General features: G+C 30.2%; 1 protein-coding gene across 1 annotated transcript in view; it reads right to left on the reverse strand.

Moving 5' to 3' along the window:
- Positions 1-1498: 1498 nt before the first annotated feature.
- Positions 1499-16430, reverse strand: part of Ns1 (Nucleostemin 1) — a 30691-nt gene continuing 15759 nt past the window's right edge. The window contains 9 exon segments of the mRNA XM_076457359.1: positions 1499-1638; positions 6075-6222; positions 6386-6519; positions 6892-7028; positions 10345-10487; positions 14393-14570; positions 15385-15472; positions 15719-15863; positions 16177-16280. Coding sequence (XP_076313474.1) covers positions 1559-1638; positions 6075-6222; positions 6386-6519; positions 6892-7028; positions 10345-10487; positions 14393-14570; positions 15385-15472; positions 15719-15863; positions 16177-16280 — 1157 coding nt within the window. The 3' untranslated portion in view covers positions 1499-1558.

Raw genomic sequence — 16430 nt, forward strand, 5'->3', positions numbered from 1 at the left:
CTAGTAAATACATTTATTTATTAACTCTGAAACAGAATTTTATACACTTTAATTTATATAGGTGAATTTTCAGATGTTCAATTAATCATCAACTGCACACCAGGAAAACCCCTGGTTATAAAGAAACTCGTCCAGTTAATATTTATTCAGGCATGTTGTAGAGATTTTAAAAGTCATTTTATGAATACTCTGTTCAGTTTAATCATAAAAGCCTACAGTAAATGAATATACAATGAAGGTTAATTCTATGAAGTTTTTCCAACCACATTATCAGAAATGTGAGTATGTTAGATTGTACTGTGCTAATATGGTCTAGTACCTCACAAACTAGTGTTAGGCTAAATGTTTTCAGATATCAGATATAAACAATAAAAGCAAATAATAAATCATGATGACTATACATCTGTTTATCTTCATAAAAGAGGATTAAATAATGTTTACAGATCTTTTGAAAAATAAGTTTGATTTTTTGTCAATGACAGTTGGGAAAAAATATCCTTAAGCTTCTAGATACGTTTTACCCTTATGTAAAAAAGTCATTGGGCAAAATTTAGTAATTTTAAGTTTTCTTGAGATTTCAGAAGAATCAGTTAACATTCTTTACTAGTAACATGCTATTTTTATATTTGTAAACTTTTCCAAAATGAATGAAACACTTTCTAGCCTATAGTTTAGTAACTTGGAAATATCAGCATTGAATTACCTCTGCACAGAGTCAGTCTACTCCACTGACACTAATATTATGTTCAGAAGCAACACAATACAGTTAAAACCTCTCAAGCCTCACTTCTTTGACACCAAACTGAATAATGCAAGGTATTTTAGTAAATAATGTAGTTAAAACTGAAGAATCTTAGTCTGAAGCCATATAGAATCTCACTACTCAGTATAAATACAAAACAAAAAGCAAAGACAATCTAAGGTGAAAATAAACTTAAATTTAATGTGATTAGATGATCCTATGTGCTTTGAACTGTGAAAAATGATTAATTTATTTACAAGATTTTTCATTAAATACAATAAAAGCTCCAGTTAACTTACAAAATTGTAGAACTAGTATCCAAAATATTGTTTTAAGGTTCAACAACCCCATATAGGAAGTGTGTATATTTACAGTAACACATTTAGATATTAAAATACGAGACCAAGTTAGTAACATTTGTATCAGCTCATATATTAAAAGCTTTTAGTAAAGATGTATTGAACTAGATGCCTAATTGTCATGGTATGCTGAATATTTTAGTATCAAGTATAAAAGCTCAGGACAGTAGGGAAAAAATAAAGCTGCCTATTTTACTGCACCAGGATATAATAAAAAATAAATTATCAATCTTCCACAAATAAGTTATATTTAAATATTTCAAATAAAAGAAGTTAATGTTTTATAACTCGGAGATCTGTAAACAGTTTGTCTGAGGTAAACAATGATATTTTGTAGTAATATGTGAACGCATGTAGAAAGAAGTTGGGTTTGGCAATAAACATGGACAGAAAAGGCTTTACTTCTCAATTTTAATGAGTTCCTTTGAAACATTTATACAAGAAACTTTACGTGAAATCAGTTAAAGTTGTAATCTTCCATACTATTCAAACTCAGAGCATTTTCCATCGACAATGAAAGTTTAGTTGCAACTTTTTCTGAAAAGAAAAAAAGCATAGGAACATGCACACATACACATCAACATGAAAAGTTTTATCTAAAAGCTAAAACTTTCATTAAAACTTTTTTACAGAAAAGAAAATAATTTAGCAGACCACATTTATCAATAGTTTTCAAATTGGCTGATAACAAAACAAAATACATTTATCCTCATCCTAGCCACTTTAGTCATACTGCAAAATTATATTTAGCATTATGTTAGTTTGAGGTGCTAGATATACAGTAATTATATTTAAAGATTAATGCAAACTACATATAAACTGACAAAAATCTAACTTGTACAAGTTATGTTACTTTTAACCTTTAGGACTAATTTGTATTCAATCCACTATTTTTATCATTTAGAAAACAAATAATTTATGTCCAAGTTTAGCTGAAGCACAAACGTAATTCCAACATGAGAACTATGAAAAATTTGTTGACAAGTAATATTTTAAGAATTCAGATTTTCAAAGCTGACTATCAGGTTTGTCTGTTCAAAAGCAAAGTCACATTTGGCTTTCTGCTGTGTGCAATAGGGGGAGCCAAACTGGGATTTTAGTGTTGTAAATTGATAGACTTGCAGCTACACAATAAAGTATTTGTAATCTGTCCACCAAAGAAAAATGAACTCTGAATTTCAGCATATTAAATGTGTAGGCTTTATAAAATTTTAATAAAATGAACATGAACTTTTATTTAGCACACCAATTATGTTTTTCAGTATAGGCTATAAAAAAAAGTGATTGAATGCTACTTCAAAAATTCTTTCTTAACCAAACATGGAAAAATCTGCCAGAATATTATGTTTTTATTACTTGATGCAATCTTCTAAAATTTCAATTTTCACTATATTCCAATATGTTTATTTCATGTAGGCAATGGAACCCACTATAGCAGCACTTGAACTTATCTAACAGTTGCTCTATTCTGAATGTCAAATATTATTGTTTGAATTTCTTAATTTATGAAATGTTAAGTTTAAAATTAATGTTTTATCAACCTGAAAAATGTATATGATAGACACTCACTCTGCTTACAGAATTAGATCTTTCATGAATCTGCCTATAAAATTTCCACATACCACTAGCCTTGAGTTATATTATACCTAAAAATCATGTGCTTAATTAACATGAACTGCACTAATGCATGATGACATCATAATATGATGATCCCCATCCACCAATAGGAGGGTAATACAGGGTGTTTGGAAAGTCACTGTGCACTTATATATTTATTAACAGACAAAACTGCACAGTGATTTTCCTAACACCCTGTATAACCTCCTTGCACTTGAAATAACTTCAGTCTTACAAAATGCACCAGAAAGGGGAAGGCATGTGAAATAATATATTGGAATTACACTTTCAGATAATGAAAATGTCAACTTTCAAAACAATACTTCACCTCCACATATAAAATAGCTACAGTCCTACAATGAAATAGTGGAGGAGGTGGTGCAAACATTAAACCCAGATGAGCTCCCTGAAGGTACCTTATGGCAGGGGCTTCATAGGGACACCTATGGGAGATCACATCTCATCTTGACAAGGATATACTCTTCACCTGGAAGGAAAATAGAGGCATAAATAGCCCCAAGTGTTGCAGGGATGGGCAGAATGTTTGCATGACCAACTAAGCAAGCATCAGCACACAAGTGGTCAGTGAACAAAGTATAGTGTGGTGAGGATGCAATTAGACCATACTGTGTGTGTGTCTCACCTCAACTCAACTGGATAGACTCTTGCAGCAGGAGGGCACACTAGCTGTTCAAGGGGTGACCCACATTAGTTTCATTACCTCCCTACTACCAACTAGTGCTGTGCACAATTAGTGAGGATATCTTCAAAATCCATCACTTGTCACATAGTTTTGCCTAGAAGAGGTGCATGTGTTTGCAAGCCTGAATGAATGAGTGGTTCAAGAGAAGCCAGAGATTTCAAAAGCAAAAGAACTTTATGTGCAGGGTCTGAGAGAGAAGCACAAACCTAAGTGGCAAGACATTCCATTGTTAATAATAAGTGGAGAATGGAAAGGAATAACATGCTCATATGTACTAAATATAGAAAAAATGTAAGAAAAGACTAAGAAAGGCTTGGAAAGCTAGCCCAGCTGAGCACCCCCCCCCCTCCTGCAGTAGAAGCAGGTGCAAGAGAAGGAGTCCACTCAAAAAGGGGTGTAGAGAAGCTAACCATCCATTTAATAATGGAATCTCAGCTCCAATACATGAACAAGATGGGTGAATGCCACCATCACTTGAAAAAAAAAACCATTAGGAACAAACACAAAGCCAAAATGTAAAATACATAACTGGAAGACCTAATTCTGATGGATGAAATAAAGAAATTTGTGGGGAAGGGGTCAAAATGTGTAAAAAGGTGTCCAAAACCCCAAACTTGGCCTTCTACAGTTCAGATAAACAGAACCATCACAGAGAAAAGAAACCCTTTATATGGAAATGAGGAATAATAAAAAACTGGTTGATAGATGACAGGTCAATAACCAGATGCCAGTCTCCAATCTTCTTGGGGACCAGAAGAAAACATACAAGATTAAATGGCATTCGTGGCCATGACTCTCAAGACCACATCTCTGAGACACTTGAAATAATGGGAAAGACAAGGAACAGAAAAGTGAAAGATGAGGAGACAAAGAAACATGGAGAGAGAAACTGTGGGTTTGAACTTAAAGAATTCACCTCTCAGAAAAATGGAGTCCAAAGGCTTGTGAAGAGAGACAAATGGGCCACCATAGGGCCAGACCTGACAGGGTAGTCACTAATGAGACAAATGATGACCCTAACTTTAGGAAGTGGGATGACAGATAGTAAAAGAATATGGGGAATCTGGAAAGGGAAGGTGAGATATGGATTAAGCAGGCCAAGAAAAAGGAACAAAATGAAGAAGTTGAGAAAGATAAGAAACCAATGTAAACACTAAGAACTGAATAAGAAATACAGACCAATATGGCAAAAACAACTCTCCAGAAAATGCCTCCACATCACAACGAAGTGTCTCAAACACAAGATCATGTGACGAGAGATAACATAGGAGGATGGATAAGAAAAAGGTGCAAAAATAGAGCACTAGAAAAAGAAACAAAAGGGATCCACCTTTCAGACAGGTAAGAGAAATTCCAGTAGCTACAGTGGACAAAGGTTTTATGTTAGGAACATTGTCACTATCAAAGGAGAAAATGGAAATTACTATCACTTGAGAATGCTTAATGAGTAAACAATATTTTAAGTATACTAATAAAAGAAATAAGCAAAACTTTAAAGGAAATTTGCAAATCTCACATAAATGATTAATTGTTTGAAAAGCATGTCTGTTTCAGACAATGTAAAGGACAAGAAGGAAGTTATTTTAATCACAAGTGCTTAAAGGAGTTACTGAACAAGAAGGTTCTATCACCTTCCATTTGGTTGAGAGCTATTACTGCATGTTGATTTCATTATTTGCAAATGCAGTTCATGTTAAACATGTGCAAGGGACCTAGCTATTCTGTATGCAGTGGTGAGATAACTTCTTTTAAGTACAAGTTCATCATCATGTATTTTACATAAATGTTAATGTACATGAAAATAATATCTATCACTTACTGTATTTTCTGCCTAATAAGCCAAATTTCTGGCCCTAAATTTTGGACCTGATTTTTGGGGGTCGGCTTATTGGCCGATCACTCCTTTCGGAAATTTTTTCTTCTTAGGAAATGTTTTTCTTTTGAAAATTACCATAGGCGGTAATTTTGTCCCATCAGCAAAGCATGTTAAGACTACAGTGAAACGTTGTTTCTGGAATTTCATTGGTTACCTAATTACAGTGAGTGGAGCCAATAACGAATGACATATCGATTCCATCTCTGTCTCAATACAACACGTTCTGCTTTACTACAGAACGCCAATGATCACACACAACATGCATGCTGACGCTGAAACGAGACTAAGAAATCATTTTGAAGAAACTTGTCACTTCTTAAAATGGCTTTCGCTTATTGGTGGTAATAAGCAAAAACCCTCATTTTCAGACCTGAAAATTGGCCTCGGCTTATTCGGCGATTCGACTTATTAACCGGAAAATACGGTATTTTTTCTGCTACAAACATGAACAGGTATATCAAGAATTTTCCAAGAGCAAAACCAAAAGCAGAAAAGTTTATTTAAATTGTAAATTAACATTTTTCACATCATGTATCTATGACACTGTTAAAACTTAGTTCAAAATTAAAAAACTAACCTTTTGGTTTATTTATTGAGCAACTGAAACTTTATTATCATGTTGGAACCAGGCAAAAGGTAAATGTAAGAAATATTTTTGTTTTAATATAATTTCAATTATGGAACTAAAATACTGTTCACAGTTGAAAAAATAACTAGACAGATACTGGAAGCTAGAAATTAGTAAAACATTCAGATTTACAATGTTAAACATCTTACCACTTTTTTTCAGTTTCTTCTTCATTTTTTTAAAGGCTAATTTTTTTTCTTTATTCATCTGTAGCAAGTCTGGTAATTTTTGAGATGCTTCTTTTGAGGATTTTTGCTTCTTTTTTGGTAAATCAATAGTGACTGCCTCACTCAGCTGCTAATACAATAAATAAGGTTTTATTATTGAAAAACTGAGAAACAATGTTGAATAAAATATAATAATTATATTATTTTACATATACATGAAGTGACATTCAAATATTCTTATACAAATATATTTCATTGTAAAGAACTACTATAAAATGCAAACTAGCACATACCTCACTCCTTGTTGTCTCCACTTCCATATTAATTGAAACACCATCCTGTCCATCTTCATTCTCTTCCATCACAGCTTCTGTAAGTCCTGTTGATTCTACCAAGATTGCATCACTTGGCAAAACAAGTGGCATACCTAAATAAATTGTGTAAAAAATAAGAAATGAAATTATCTGACGTAAAACTTAAAATTTATTTTCAAAACTTAATATTTTATATTAGTATAATGCATAAACAAGTCACAAATGCAAACAAACAAAAACGTACTTACAAAAAATTTACAGAATATTCACTTGTGAAATTGGAGGGACAAAACATTCATTTGTGTTATCATTCATCCATAGTAAAATAGAGAAGTCAAAAGTAAATACAATACCACAAAAGACTGCCTTTAAAATTCAAGTGACAGATATTTAGTTTATCAGTATCACTTGAAATTAGTGATTTGTCATAAAATCCTTAAAAAACATTTAATATCCAACAGTTTCTTAATATTGTATTAACACACCATTTAGTTCTTTCTCTTCTTCACTTCCCAATGAATCAATATCAAAAGCTTTCCCCATTTCAGCTACTAACTGAGCACTGAGATGTGTTGGAAGTGTTTGGGACTCTGGAGGGTGAGTATAGTATTTGATCTTGCCACTGAAAGAAGTAAAAAAAATATCTAAACTTTTAACATGAAACATTTTAATATGTACAATACAAAACCTTACAAATTTCATCACATTGGATAAAATATGCAGACACTAATTTAATGAAATTATAAATTGTATTATTACATACAAAATTTTGACCTCATTATAGGTAGAGAATAAAGGCCATGTCATTGCATTTGTTGACTTGAATTCAAAAGTTTATTGAACTGCTATCTTATGAATGTATGTCAATAAGTTTGGTATCAAATCGTAATTCTAATTCTAATTTAGTATAAAATTAGTTAATTTCTTAATTTAAAAGTAAATATTAAAATAATACACTTAAATATTGATTTTTTGTGATGTTAAAATACTTAGTTTTGTACAAATTAGGAACTCCAGTTATCAATATTGACAAGCTAGAATATGAAATAAGAACCTCACATCTTCATCTTGCTGAGATGTGGCTTATGTACTGAATCAAACATAGTGATCCCATTAAACTCTTCCCATTTTTGGAAACACTCCCTTATACACACTTACTTCAATATATGACATGTGAATAACCAATTGACAGCTTAACAATGTCCCTTTAATGGGTTTCTTTTAGCCACTTTAATGTGTTAGAAGCCATTTCATTCTTTAAAACCAAGATTTAAAGAAGGTAGGTTGTGTGTTTCGTCTGCTCAACATTTCACATTTTTTGTAGACCTAAATATAGCTTAGTTATTAAGCTTAATAAATTATTGTGGAATTCTATGGTATTAATATAGTAATTCATGATTTTATAATTTTTCAACTGTATATATAAAACCTAAAAAAAAAATTTGTTTCATATCCTTCATGTGCAAAACTTTAAAAGGCTTAGAAACCTACATCAAGCAGCAATTGAGTTCAAAGTTCATAGCTAGAAGAAATATTGTTTACTTCTTTATTTAGTCCTCTATATTTGAAAAATAATAAGTTTAATAACTTATTTATAAATAACAATAACCTATATACATATATAATGAATAATAAAAAGGAAATGTAGCTGGATATTACAAAATACTGGTCAACTAAAACACAGCCAAGACAGGGTCATTTTGTTATTATCTCCAGATCAGTTTTGTATTATTGAATATGATAACATGAGTGTTCATGTACTGCATCAATGCAAGTTCTTTAATGTTAATCAGGAATGATTGGAAGATCAACATAATAAAATATACATATAATATTATGAGACTTAAACAATTTAGACTAAACATTTGTACTTTCATTTTATAATCTGTAGTCATTCTAGAACGAAAAAAAGCAACTTATATTTATTTCCTAATTTTTTCATAATGGTTGAGAGGTCAGTTAAATAAGAAAAAATATAGTGTTACTGAAAACTGACATATGAAATATATTTAGAGGGTTTTAGAGATTACACAATTAATATTTGAGATTTTGGGGAAGAAAAACAATTTTTAATCGTAACATGAAAATTACTTCGTAAGTGCAAAAGAAATGAAAAAATATTATGACAGTCAATATTCACTACATGACACTTAAAAACTATAAATAACTCACATTACTACTGGCTGTATGTGAATTAAAAATGATATAGTTTTATATTTATACATACAGAATTATAGTACAAGAATGTACTTACAAGAATCTATATAAAATCTCAAATGAAAAGGCAAAGTAAAATGCCCAAGAAAAAATAACACTTAAGCAATATTTGTTATCCAATCAAAATTAAGAAGATGCCAGGCACAACATCAAACTGCAGTTCCAACATACATTGATGAAAGGATTTTAGCTGTACTGGATAAGTTTAATAAGTATAAAAAATAACTTATGTATTTTGTTTTAGTAGAATTTGAAGAAGCATAGACACAGTAGGTTTGAGAACTTTAATGGACTGTAATTGCCTGAAGAAGGCCTTCATATAGAAGCTGAAATATCACCTCAAATTCTTTCAACAGGTGACTGCAATCCATTAAAGTTCTTAAACCAACTCACAGATGTGTAGTAAGAACCTTAATTTTACAAACCATGAAATAACTTGTGGGTTGTTGAAGTTGGCAAGTTGTATTTAGTGAAATCTCATTGTAAAATTATATTGAATTACATTAACAGTGAAGGGTTGTATATATATTTGTTTACATGTATTGTATGTCACTGATCTTAGAAGTTAAATAACTAGAAATGGAAACAAGTTAACAAGTTTCATAAATACATTTTACCTACAGCCTATTCATCATACACATAAAACTCTAGTATATAAAAACCACACAAGTTATCAAAATGAAATTAAAAACCATGACAAAACATGTAGCTTGTGTTACTTTTAACAGCCTATTTACTTTATACAGTTTTGACAATTAACTTAAACATTTCATTTATTCTCTAACCCAACTTGTAGTGAGAGGATTAACATATTGAGAATTTTTATAAACAAATTTTATGGTTATTTTAAATACAAAACAAAAAAGTCATTTTCTGGTCAAGATATTTTGTTGTTCTTGTTTTACAGTGTAAGAAACATTAGTACAATTGAAGAGAAGCATGCATTAAAAAATAAATCAAAAACCAAAAGTATTTTGTATCTTACTGTTGTGATATGTAAGTTGTCATGAAAATGATTTTTAAATTGAAAACTGTAGATAAGAAAAATATGAATCAAGAACATTTATTATTAAAACAGTGGAAACTTGGTAAAATATATTAAAATAAGTACGGAAAAGATGTTTCACATTCAAGACTATTAAAAATCATTTTGCAAACAGTAGTAAATATGTTACATTTGTGTTTAGTAATGAATGCACCAGTTTATAGCTAGCCTATCACAGTTTGTTCTTTGCATAATCGGCTCATATAGAAACTCACATTACTTACAAGTTTCCTGAAGATCCCATGTTCTAATATCTTATACATAAATTATAAAATAAAAAATTAATATATTATTTAATGAGAATGATCAGGCATAACAGGAATATAACATAAAAACAAAATCTTCTTTATCAGATGCATCTCCTGGTTAGTGTCTGTAACAAAAATATTATCTAAGAATGCTTCCAAAAACAAGATATGGTATTAACATTGTTTATAAAATATAGAAAAACAACATCTGATTAAAGTATAAACATCATTGTGATCAAGAAACATATTGTACTTAAGTATTGAAAACTAGCACTTTGAGAAACACTAAATGAATTACTCTGATGGAATTTGAGGAATAAAAAAAAAGTATTACTGATCGTTCAATATTAGCATAACTAATTTTGATGTCAAAAAAAGGAGATTGAACAGATTTAATTATACAGAATTATAAAAAGATAATTTCCTACATATTCCAGTCTGTTAGCAGTTTTCTAGCAGCTGCTTCAATGTCTGCAACTCCGCCTTTTTTCAGGCGACCCATTCTCTTGGCAAGTAAACCCAGAAACTCGTGATGGCCAGAGTATTCAGGAAGTCTGTAGTACAGCATGAGCTGTAAAGAATAAAACTATTTAATATCTTAAGCACATTTTTGTAACCTTTTTCAGTTAAAATTTTAGTTTTTAAAGCTAAATAATCTTTCTAAGTACTAGAAATACTTGAAAAAAGCAAACTTGAAAATAATAGATGCATTTTGTTTGTCATGTTTTTATAATAATATAATACATAGATTAATTTTGTATTTGCTTCTACCATTTTAACTACCTTTAACAACATAAACAAAAAAATGTGTAATTCTTCAAAATAACTAAAGCACAATTATATCTATAAGGGTGAGAACAGAAAAGTTAGCAAATACTGAAAAATTCCAAGCATTAACATACAAATCTTTTTTCTCAAACTCTGCCAGCAAACATATATGATCATTACTGATAGTAAACTGCATTAAAAATGACTCAAAACAAAAGGAAAAAATGACAGGTGAGCATAATTTAAAAATTAGTCTTTCTTGTATTTTTAGTTACATTTTGAAAAATACTGTTATACAAATGTATTTTATACACAAGTGTACAAGCAAACAGAAATAAACTGAAAACCACAATGCACCGAGTCACAAAATTCTTTACCAAGATAAATTTAAGTACATGTGTACCTTCTGACCAACCAAAAGAAAACAAATTAATACATACAATCTATGTTAATAAAACACCTATGCACCAACTAATATTATACTCATGTTCACCTTTCCTAATGTTATTGACCTTCAAACACTTTCAGGTGTAGAACTCTGTATAGTTCTTGTCATGTAAGTTTGGTTAAATTCATCCATCCAGTCGTGAGATATTTTGTTCACCATATCATAAGGGACAGACAAATTTACAGAACAAACCAGTATGTCCACTCTGCTTTACAAACCACATAAGTACTTCAGTTTTTATAAAATTCAATTTTAATTGTAACTGAAGCTGGGTAATTAATGCAATTTGAGAATCTGCTAATCATCTGGCTTATTAAATACAGGCTTGACATCGACATTTTGATTAATTTTGTAACCTTAATGTAACCATGAAACTATACATACTGTAACTTTGAATGCACTAACTGTATCTTCATGAAATTTAGAAAACATTATAAGTTTGCTATAGGCATAAAATTAGATATTTAATAAAGAATATTTACTAAATATTTGTCTGTGTATTAATGAAGCCTTTACTAAGTCAGTTTTAACATTATAATTCCATATTTCATTTGTATAATCCCTGGAATCTTCAAATTAAGTAGAGAATTTTTCTATAATCCTTTTATTTTTTCTCTATCCTACCAATAATAATTGTAAAATTATCAACATACAGTTCAAAGTTGACAAGTATGAAATAAAATCAAAGATATTTTTATTGATTTTAATAGGAAATTATAATTATTAATTTAAACAGCTTCTAATCTTTTCATATTCATTTACTTTTATGATTTCATCATACTTTGAACCTTCCTTCATTACATAAAATACTCCAGTGGAAGTGTTTATGGTAAACACTTGGATCATGTTACATCATATGACATTTTAAACTGCATGAACTGCACAAGATGAGCGATCAAACTTTTTTTATTAAATGAATTTTAATTTATATTTTGTTAGCTAACCTAATGTCAGAAAGAATTATAGATATGTTTCAAAATTCAGAGAAATGGAAGGGCTTCAGTGAAGCAGCAAGATAGAGCATTCAAATTTCACATCATGAGTTGTCATTACCTATAGTATCTCTAATTAATTGCATACTCTGAAATACATAAAAAGGTGTAAAGAAAATTTACAATAAGAAATTCAGAGCATAAATTTTCCATGACATAGAGAAGTGAAGATTAAGAATTTATTTAAATGTTTCGTTTGGAATAATAAATTAATATTTAGATATACAATTTCTGAATTGTGTTTCAATACCAATCTTATTGACACACATTGATAAGAAAATAGTTTAATTAAATGTTCAAGGTCATTCTGTAAAATGAGCCATGACATACATTTTGACCTCCTTTGTATGCATAAGGTTAACTGAATACAGTCAACCAACTTCTTATTTTAAAGTGAGACTTGGACTGTTCAAATAATGAAAAATGGTAATAACTGAAAAACCTTAATTTTAATTAGTCAAATATTTTCATGACATTATTCAATTTAACCATGATGCTGATTAACCAATTATTTAACACAACACTCATCAAAAGTTATAGATTATTGATTTGACTGAGATAACTGGCCAGCTCTAATTATAATGCAGTATTAATCTTTATATGTGAATAATCCAGTCATATATAAAGCTAGTAAAAAAAATAAAACAATAATAAATGAAAGAGGTTACAAGGCAAAAAAAAAAGAATGATCAAGGCACAACAGATACAACACCTGTTAAATACACAGATTAATTCAATCTAGTAAGGTTCTTGTGTAAATTTAAAAACAAACTTAGAAATACTGAATGTAAAACAATCAAGGTTCAATTGATTCTGTCCAGCTAAGATCTACTCAAAAAGATTTCTACACAAATTTCACTTATTTTTATAATAATAAATGATAAAAAATACAGCAGTATGATACATGTAACATCTGTAAAGTACTCGAAAAATATAAATATTCACAGATTAGTTGTTTTTTTCTTTTCTAATGGTTGAAAAAATAATCTGTTCTAGATTGTCTCTCAGTCAACATTTTTTCAACTATCATATTCTGAACAAGATAAATACTACTTCAAAAATATATGTAAACTGTGCAGACATACAATTACCATTTTGTAGGCTTTAATACAAAAATCTAAATACTGGTTTGATCTCAAATGGAAGGTTTAAGTTGATTTAAGTGTGGAATTTTGTTTTATTTATTAAAATGCTTTAAGCTTGAATATTTTCTTTTATATTCATGATATAAAAAAAAAGATGTTTTATATAATACATACAAAAGTTTCACAAATAAAGGATAATAAGAAAGCTTCCTGCTTTCTAAACAGTTGGTAAAAACTATCTGATGTGGTGCATGAAAAGCCAGGTGCCCATTTCAAAATAAGCTGTTTAAATGTTTCAATTATCCCAATAATATTAATAACACACACACTAAGCTTTTTCTTTCTAACTGCTAGTTTGAAGTTTAATAATGAAAAGTTAGCATTACTACATTTGTATATTTGAAGTTATAACAAATTACAATATTTAAAAATTGCAAAAAAATGTAAAATTACTCATAATAGAACTATCTCTGATAATACACACATTACTACCACTCAGCTACAATGTCATACCTGTTCTTTGTTTGCCCTATCTCTGATAACACACATTAATACCACTCAGCTACAATGTCACACCTGTTCTTTGTTTGCCCTATCTCTGATAACACACATTAATACCACTCAGCTACAATGTCACACCTGTTCTTTGTTTGCCCTATCTCTAATAACACACATTACTACCACTCAGCTACAATGTCACACCTGTTCTTTGTTTGCCCTATCTCTAATAATACACACATTACTACCACTCAGCTACAATGTCACACCTGTTCTTTGTTTGCCCTATCTCTAATAATACACACATTACTACCACTCAGCTACAATGTCACACCTGTTCTTTGTTTGCCCTATCTCTAATAATACACACATTACTACCACTCAGCTACAATGTCACACCTGTTCTTTGTTTGCCCTATCTCTAATAATACACACATTACTACCACTCAGCTACAATGTCACACCTGTTCTTTGTTTGCCCTATCTCTAATAATACACACATTACTACCACTCAGCTACAATGTCACACCTGTTCTTTGTTTGCCCTATCTCTGATAATACACACACTATTTTGCCCTATCTCTGATAACACACATTAATACCACTCAGCTATAATGTCATACTTGTTCTTTGTTTGCCCTATATCTGATAATACACACGTTACTATCACTCAGCTATGTCATACCTGTTCTTTGTTTGCCCTCTGTAAAATAGCCTCTACTGGTGCTACAGGATCTTTCAAAGTTTCTACTTTGACTGCATTTCACAACGCAACTGTTGTAGCAGATGCCCCTTTTGCAAACACAACACCAGGGCTATCTAGCAACTTGATGTGTTTATCAAGCTGAATTTCCTGCATTCCTCTGTATACAAAAATATATACATAATAATACACCAAGAAATTCTAAAAGGAATGAACTATCTAAAATTCAATCACCAAAAAAATCAATATTAAAGAATACCTATCAATATCCAGACAGCTTTATAAAAAAAAAAAAACCTCAGAGAGAAAATAAATTTATGGTACTACTCACTATTCTGATATGCAACAGTATTTTTTGGTGTAACATTTTTTGCAATTCTTCTGTTGGTTTCTTGCACTTTACAACTCCAACTTCCTCATTAGTTTAGGAGCACTTGCACTCACTTAACATTATCTAACCCAGATGCCAGATTTTTCAGTTATTTTACTCATCTGCTATTCAAAGTTTAAAAGCTTAGAAGTTAATTTTACACTTTCATTTCAATTTCCAAAAAAGCAAAATTAACTTAACTTTGATTTCTCTTTATCTACATTTTACCATTTCCTTCTGATCTGAAATTTCTTGAAGCCGGAATCAGAATTATCTAGTCTATTAGTATAGAGTTAAGCAACCATTCTGTGCTAAAAGGTTCTTCATTGTACAGAAGTGGATGAAGTCTTCAGAAACTGACACATTTGTTACATTTATTAAAGGTATATTTTTGAATGATACGTTCATTTTTAAGCAGTTTCTTGTTATAGTTCCAGGACTAATTATTTCAAAACAAAGCTCATTAACTAAACTTCTGATAAAACCACTGTAATTTTGACTGGCTAACTCAACCTGCTGTTCTTCCAAAATTACCTCACTGCACATAAAGCATTACAGTGTATAACAAAAAAAGATCATACTACTAATTTTCAGTACAACATACTTGGTAACACCTGGGGTAGCTCCTACTGTACACACTTTACTTCTCTTGAGACTGTTGATTATGCTGCTCTTACCAACATTTGGAAATCCTAAAATAGTCACAGGTGCTTATGTTCCATTCTTAACGTGTGAAAATGTCATATATATATAGCAAAATAAATAAACACTTATACAAAATTCAATTGGTTTGTATACATATGTTTAAACAGACTACTCAATATTATCTGCAAAGTTTTGACAGTATCAGAAATTACATAAAATATTTTCAGTAACAGTATGTTGTATAATTTACAATGTGAAAACAACTTGATAAAGGATTTTATAGGTATACCAACCTACAACACCAACTGTTATGGATGTTTTTATTTCTTGATTCCGACAGTAGTTACCCAGAACTTTCATGAGTATATTTGCACCAAGACAGCGACTAGAAGTGATTAAAGTGCTGCTACTGTGCAATACTGCTACCTTACTGTGGGCCTGTAAAAAAACACATACTGCATTTAATTCATACAAATGACAACCTAACAAAATATTTTGTGCAAAATATATTTAGTTATTTTTGTACAGAAATTAGGAATAAGTTAAATATTACAGGAAAAATCCATTTAAGATAACATATTTCTTCCTATATGGTTGATAAAATATAAGTATTATAGCGTAAAAAATTTAAAGGCTCTAGCAATGAGGAAAAATGTTATACGTTTCACTAACAAGTTTTTTTACATTAATTCTCTGATTTTCACATTTTGTACTTTGAAATTAGTTTTTTTTGGCAAAACTTTATACTCACCAAATTATCTTGTTGAATTTGAGTTGAGGCTTTAAAAGCAACAGTGGGAAATTCATTGCGTAAATAGCTTAGCCATTTCAAAAGGTTGTCTTTCGGAATCAAATCTGCAAGTTTGAAAATAAAAATTTTTTATCAAAAGTTCTAGTTTACTGCAGTAAGCCACTCACCTGCACACAAAGTATTGTAAATGAACAGAAAAGATGGTACAATACATTTTCCACACTATTATAAATGCTCATATTTTATTTTGCAGA

This window comes from Tachypleus tridentatus, chromosome 9 (genome assembly GCF_004210375.1).
Source record: "Tachypleus tridentatus isolate NWPU-2018 chromosome 9, ASM421037v1, whole genome shotgun sequence".
In the NCBI taxonomy this organism is placed as follows: Eukaryota; Metazoa; Arthropoda; class Merostomata; order Xiphosura; family Limulidae; genus Tachypleus; species Tachypleus tridentatus.